The sequence below is a fragment of the Triticum aestivum genome, chromosome 2D (genome assembly GCF_018294505.1).
Source record: "Triticum aestivum cultivar Chinese Spring chromosome 2D, IWGSC CS RefSeq v2.1, whole genome shotgun sequence".
NCBI classification, from domain to species: Eukaryota; Viridiplantae; Streptophyta; class Magnoliopsida; order Poales; family Poaceae; genus Triticum; species Triticum aestivum.
In genome coordinates, this window is record NC_057799.1 from 554,993,828 (window position 1) to 555,001,142 (window position 7,315).

General features: G+C 47.8%; 1 protein-coding gene across 1 annotated transcript; it reads left to right on the forward strand.

The window, feature by feature from the left end:
* Positions 1-5,786: 5,786 nt before the first annotated feature.
* On the forward strand, positions 5,787-7,059 carry LOC123049942 (F-box/kelch-repeat protein At3g23880-like). The gene has a single exon (XM_044472796.1). It carries the CDS (start codon positions 5,846-5,848, stop codon positions 6,140-6,142), a length of 297 nt encoding a protein of 98 aa, XP_044328731.1. The 5' UTR covers positions 5,787-5,845; the 3' UTR covers positions 6,143-7,059.
* The last annotated feature ends 256 nt before the right edge of the window (positions 7,060-7,315 follow it).

Genomic DNA, 7,315 nt, shown 5'->3' on the forward strand with positions numbered 1-7,315 from the left:
ATTGTGATCATAGAATATTTCAGAGCATGATTATCATTCGTTGTATTATACCCGTGTTCATAATGTTTGCGAGTACATTCAAAAGTACTCACTGGCTTGTCCCTGGCTATTGTCTTGGCCAGATTTCTTGCTTGGAGAGGAGCGTTGCGATGACAGCCCCGGAACCTAAGCAAAGGTGATAGCAGCCTCGTGAAGATAGGAGTTATCCTGGTCAGCTGTTCCTGTGGGAAATGGAGTCCCATAGACGCAGATGAACCACAAACCGCTTCCGCCATAAACCACTAGAAACCAATTGTTGTACTCATAGGCCACAATGGTCTTGTACTACACATTTTGTATTTTGCTTGAAATTTCTATATCAAGTTGGTGCCTCATCAGCTAACAGTAATCCTGGGGCTGGTGAGCACAAGGGCCATTTTCTGGGAAATTGATATCCCAAAAATCCGGTCCTGACCTTTGTTTAAACCAAGATATTTCATTAAAATTGAGATATTCGCTCCGATATTGCCACTAATGACTAATGAATACATAGGATTCCACAAATCCTCTCTTTATTGTGTTTTTAAAAGAAATGGGTTGAATACGGACGAAATCAGGTGAAAACACGGAGAGGAGTAAAGGAGGAGATAGAGAAATCAGGAGGAGGTGCGCCAGAAGAAACTACACCAAAGACGGTGTTTCATGCAATCGCGGCCGTTCTCATGGGTGGTCATATGGCGTGGAAACCGAGGCCTCTTGTCCACCTGAACAACTTTTATAAAGGGTTCGAGGCCGAAATGTCAATAGAACATCCGCGAGAAGAACCAGAACAGAGTCATCGTCATACATCTCCATCAACCCTAACCGCCGGCATTTCCATCTCCATAGCCACCATCATGACCATAGTTCTTCTTCCACTAGATCATACTTGTAATCGTGTATAACACACGACACCCATTGTAAGACATATTATCAATCAATCTGCCTTCATATGTGTTCTATTATGTGTTCTTCGTGTGATCTGATCTTCATGTGTGAGTACTCCGATAAGGTATGGGTTGAGGCAAGAGCCTTCCAACCCTATGTATTTATTGTGGGGGTCAATAAAAGGGATTTGAACTAGCGTCCCTTATATATGAAATAAAATTGTTCAGTAGATGACTCTTGTCTCATCCGCGTTCTTCATCCCTGCAGGTACCCAGGATCATGGAGAGCGAGCTACAGAGAGGCTAAGGGCAGGGAGACCGTGAAGTGTTCTTCTGAACACTAGTGACAGAAAGGTTAGTACGGTAACACGGATTCTATCTCTGGGGATTCAAAAGGTGTACTCATTAAACGCCCATTGCTCTTGTCTGATTTTTGCAATCTTAATTATCGAGGCAACCCCGCAAGACGGATAGGGCCTTCGGTTGGACAACTGGCTCTTGATGCATGACGCGTGTTGGTCAAAGACGTAATTTGGACACATCCCCCACTTCGGTTCGTAACAAGCACATCTCGATGGGTGACTTCCAGCGAACAAATTAAGATCATATCTAGTCCCAACACAAATATATGGTTGTAAGCAATAAGTCTCATACCCATGTCTATTTTTATTATAAATGTTCCCCTTCAGTTTGTTTGATTTTGATCCGGCAAAAAGCTGGAATTATTCTTTAACAAAAGCTTTCTTGAGACCCTAGTGAAAGAACATGCGGTGCCCCCATGTTTGGTTTTGGTAATTGATGACAATCTCTATGGACTAATGGTTGCCTTGAGTTATATTTGAAGGATTTGTCCATATGCATTTCTTGAAGTCCATGTGTTGGTTTCAAGGAGTTTATGTGGTGACCAAGGTGTTATTAAGGAATTATCCAAAGATTGGTCATGTGAGAGTTGAGCTTATTGCAAGCATGTCTTGAAGAAGAAGATTGTGTGATCATTCATGTTTACCTTCAAGACATCATCCAAATGAAGAGAGTTGGAAAGAGTCAAGGTTGATCAAGACTAAGTCAAGAGTGAATCAATTTGATCAACTCACAAAGCGTAGAAGACGTACCGGGAGGGATCAAGCGATCCCATGATGTGGTAAGCATTGTCAATTATGCTTTGTGTACTAACCCATGATCTTCGTGAGAGTTCTTTGTGGGGTTAGGTTGCGGTGTGCAAGTTCAAGTGAAGCATCATGAAGAGATCAAATGCTTGAAGCTTGCCGTCCATTGTGGTGACAATGGACTTGTGAAGATGTTGTGGTGTGCAAGTTCAAGTGAAGCATCATGAAGAGATCAAATGCTTGAAGCTTGTCGTCCATTGTGGTCACAATGGACTTGTGAAGATGTGCGGAAGAGTGGCTCACCCATAGTGAAGTATGGGGGAGCAATCAACTAGTCTTCATTGAGCCAACGCAACCAAGAAAGGTGGTCCAACTTGAGGGAGTCAAGATCGTCATCATCTAGCTCAAGTGGACCATGTGCAAGGCAAAGGTTTGCCCTTGATAGGTTTTCTATGTTACCGGTCTCATGATGGTAGTTGGGAGACCGGGTTATAGGGTCGATTGCCGTACTATCAAGGGGGGCTCTCGATGAGTAGCTTGATCGTATCGTTCATAGAGAGCTCAAACCATTGCATCCTTGCATCATCTTTATTGGTTCTTGTTTGGTTCTTCTCTTTGTGAGTTTTGGAGCTTATGGTCATCTTGATGACAAGCTCGAGTTCATCGAAAACGGAGTTCACTCGCATCTTCTATGATGTTTTCGATGTTGGAGGTTATGCCGGTTCTTCTCGGTTGGAGGTTTCACTCTTCTATTTTGTCGCTGTTTTGATGCTACTCGTCGTCTTGTATCCAACAAGCTTGAGTTTGCTCACTTCGGAGCTCATATGCAGAAGTTATGGCAGTTTTGGTTTCTCGTGGAGTATACTTGTTGTCGTGGAAGTGTGCCCTCTCTGGTCCCAGCGGTAGTACCGCGGGCCGGAGCGGTAGTACCGCTTGGCTGCTACAAGCGGCAGTACCGCTCCACAGCGGTAGTACCGCTGTAGCCCCCAGCCGTAGTACCGCTGCGGCTCCGTGCTAGTACCGCCTTGATTCGAGGGGTCTTTTTCCGTGTCGGGTTTTGCGGTACTAGCCGCGGTAGTGGGGGCAGTAGTACCGCCCGTGTGCGGTAGTACCGCCCTGACCACCGCGGTAGTACCGCTCTGGGCCCAGCGGCAGTACCGCGAGGGGGAGCGGTAGTACCGCTCTCTGCGGGGCTGAAGTGGGGGGTAACGGTTGGATTGTTCCCCCCACTATATAAGGGGGTCTTCTTCCCCATTCTACCTTATCCGTTGAGCTCGTGTTCTTCCCCCATTGTTGACCTTCTTCGAGCTTGCTAACTCTCAATCCCTCCATGGATTCTTGCTAGTTTTTGAGGGAAAAGAGAGAGGAGATCTAGATCCACATTTCCACCAATCACTTTCTCCTCTATGTGAGGGGAACCCCTTGGATCTAGATCTTGGAGTTCTTGGTGTTCTCCTTCTTGTTCTTCCTCTCTTTTTCCTCCCTAGCATTAGTTGCTTCGGTGGGATTTGAGAGTGAAGGACTTGGGCACTCCGTGTGCCCTTGCCATTGCATTTGGTGCATCGGTTTGAGTTCTCCACGGTGATACGTGGAAGTTACAAGTTGAGAAGCTTATTACTCTTGGGTGCTTGGTGCCCTTGAGCTTGTTCCTCTTGGGTGCTTGGGCGCCCTAGACGGTTGGTGGTGTTCGGAGCTCAATCATTGTGGTGTAAAGCTCCGGGCAAGCGTCGGGGTCTCCAATTAGGTTGTGGAGATCGCCCCGAGCAATTTGACGGGTACAGGTGACCGCCCCCAAGGGTTGCCAAAGTGTACGGGTTCGGTAAGGGTTGCCATTTGTACGGGTTCGGTGACCGCCCTCAAGGGTCCCTTAGTGGAATCACGACATCTTGCATTGTGCGAGGGCGTGAGGAGATTACGGTGGCCCTAGTGGCTTCTTGGGGAGCATTGTGCCTCCACACCGCTCCAAACGGAGATTAGCATCCGCAAGGGTGTGAACTTCGGGATACATCGTCGTCTCCGCGTGCCTCGGTTATCTCTTACCCGAACCCTTTACTTATGCACTTTACTTTGTGATAGCCATATTGTTTCTTGTCATATATCTTCCTATCACTTAGTTGTTTATCTTGCTTAGCATAAGTTGTTGGTGCACATAGGTGAGCCTAGTTGTTGTAGGTTTTGTGCTTGTCAAATTAACCGCTAGGTTTATTCCGCATTTGTTCAAGCCTAAACCATAATTATTTTAAAGCGCCTATTCACCCCCCCCCCCTCTAGGCGACATCCACGATCTTTCACCTAGCTTCAAGGGGGCCTTCCTCCCATGGGTTTGATAACTTAGGGTCACCTCTAGGCAAAATAGGCGAGAATCATTTCTTCTCCATGTCCAGATCACCAAAGGAAGTAAGCAGGGGGTACATAGGGCGCGTAGAGGCCAAATACGCAATCAAGTAGTAGACAATCTCGTGGTAGAAACACATGTACTCTGTACTCTATCCACAATCAATACAAACAAAAGTAGGACGTAGGGTATTATCTCTTCGAGAGAGGCTGAACCTGAGTAAAATCACGCGTCTCTTGTTACCTCCGTATTTAGGCTAACAGCTCAGGACCCCATACCCGAGATTTGGCAGAATCGACTCCGTCACCTGCACGACTCCGCCTACATCATCGACTAGAAGATGAAGACGATTGCGCAAATGCCTCCACTCCAGAGAATCGCACATCATCTCCTTGAGAGAGGACCAACGGATGATTCTCCACTCACTGAGTCTGGGTAGTTGACACGCGCCACCCTCTCCATCTCGCGGTATGCCTCGAGAGACATGCGGTCCACCATCAGAATGGGGCAGGGCATCGACAACGCCATTAATTGAGGGAGCCTCGGCCTCCTCGGCCTCACGACGCTCCTGTTGCTTGCCATGGAGGAGCAGCTCAGAGGTGGGATTGGGTGTGGGAATAGCGGAAGGATGATGGAGGGGAGAGGTAGGTGGATATAGGGAAGTCATGTTTCGGTCCGCCGTTTCACCTCTCATTCTGAATCACTAGTGCCCCTTCCGTGGCGGGACACCTTGATGAGGGACCGAGAAGCCTGAAGTTGTCCTATATCTTCAATCCCACAGGAATGATGATGGATTGTCCGTCGAGGCGGTGCACAGTCCTATGCTGGATTTAAAGCACAGTATCATGAAGCTTTCGGTTTTTTTCTCTCTTTTCTTTTTCGCTTTTATAGTTCTGGTTTTCTATTTTATTTTATTTTATTTTACTTTTATTTTTATTTCTAAAATTCATGAACTTCATTTAATTTACGAATATTTATGAAATCATGACTATTTTTCAAATTTTGAACTTTTTTTAATTAGTGGCATTTTTTAATTCAGGAAATGTTCAGAATTTGCATGAACATTTTTGAATTCATTAATATTTTTCTTATTCGTGAACATTTTTTTGAATTTTACTGATTTTTTAAATTCAAATGTTCTTTTGTATTCATGAAATTTCTCAAAATAAAATTAAAATGACCGAAAATAAAAAAAGAAATGAAAAAACGAGGAAAACAGACGTGCGTTCTCTCGCTAGAGCTCCTGTGCTCGCGCTTGCTGGGCCAGGTCCATGTTGCGCGGGCAACGCGAGCGACGCGACCGGTGCTTCTCGCTACGAGCGATTCCTATAGCAGCTTCCTACGTCGACTACCCGTGTAACCGTGCCTGTCTACAACTACCACACGAACCCATATATATAGACACCGATCGATCAATTTGCCTCGCAGGTAGTAATCCAGTTTGCCCTAAAAGTTCCAAAGAAACGAAGTTCCAAAGGAAGGAATACTCCAGCGCCGCCATGCACGACGAGAGGGCCACCACCAAGACAAAGACGGGCATATCGTACCTGCCGGACGAGCTGGTGTCGGAGATCCTGCCGCGGCTCCCCGTGGAGTCGTTGCTGCGATTCAGGTCCGTCTGCAAGGCCTGGCGCGGCATCATCGACGAGGACTCCTTCCACCGGGAACACCTCCGCCTCCAGACCACGTCCTTGCTCGTCGCGCCGTGGATCGGGGAGAACGACGACGATGGCTCTCTCGCTTCCTCGATCGGAGAGGTGACCGCCGCCGGTTTGTACCAGTGGGATGGAAAGTAGCAAGGCGCCGCCACCCTCCTGCACGCCGTGTCCGACTGCCGTTCCAAGAAGAATGCGTTGCACAGCATGGCGCACTGCGATGGGCTGGTGCTGCTGCCTAGCGGCAGCACGGTGCACGTGGTTAACCCGGCCACTCGGCGCACCCTGACGCTTCCCCCGACCCGGACGACCCCTCCCGACGTCGGGCCCGTCGTCAACCGCTTCGCCCCAGGTGCTCAGGCGTTCGGTCTTGGCCAGGACCCTCGCTACAACGCTTACAAGGTTGCCCGCTTCTACACTTATCTGGACGTGCGCGCCCCGGCTACCCACTACTATACTGCCAAGATGGGGGTGTTCACCATAGGGACGGACCTTTGTTGGCGTGACACCGCGGCCGCACCGCCGCATCACCAGGTCATGCCACATCGAACGGCGACCTTCTTCAGGGGCTCCTTGTTGTGGACCGTCGTGCAGGGGGGTCTCCACGAGACACCACTCGCTCCAAGCTTTGTCCGCTTCAGGTTAGAGGACGAGTCTTTCAGCATTGTACCGGCGCCTCCTTGCACCCCGAGGTTTAACTACAAGTCGTCCAGATTAAGCGAGCTCCACGGGGAGCTGTGTGTATGCGCGCGGGCAGCGTCCGATTTCGGTGTTCTTGAGATGTGGACGATGTGCGGTGATCTCGACGATGGTTCCCATCCGCCACACTGGGATCTGCGTCGTGTCATCAGGGGGCCCTTTTCGTTTCGATCTTGTATGCCCATGACCGCGACCCCTGATGTCGTGATGTTCCATTTTGCAACATACTACCTCTACAACTACGATCTCCAAAGTCCGATCAATAATGATCTGATTGAGATGAAGCGCTTGAGGTATCATCAACTTGGCACCGACAAATTTGTCGAATTCACGGAAAAAAATATCGCCGACCTTTATGTAGTCCCCTATGTTCCAAGCCTAGTTCGGATCTAGGTTTCAATATATTTATTTTACTAGAGTTATCGAACATGAAGATACATTCAAATTTATCGTTGTGTTATCTGAGTTATTTGTCTGGTATCAATAATGTGCTATTACAATTTTTTTGTGGCGGGTGCTTGATTTTGTCTGTTTGTTGATTTGCCCTTTTTTTCATGTAGAAAATTATAGAATGATTAGAATACTTCTGTTACTGAATTGTACTGATCTGACTGT

Coding starts and splice junctions, on each gene's coding strand:
- LOC123049942 (XM_044472796.1), top strand. CDS start 5,846: ATGCACGACGAGAGGGCCACCACCAAGACAAAGACGGGCATATCGTAC.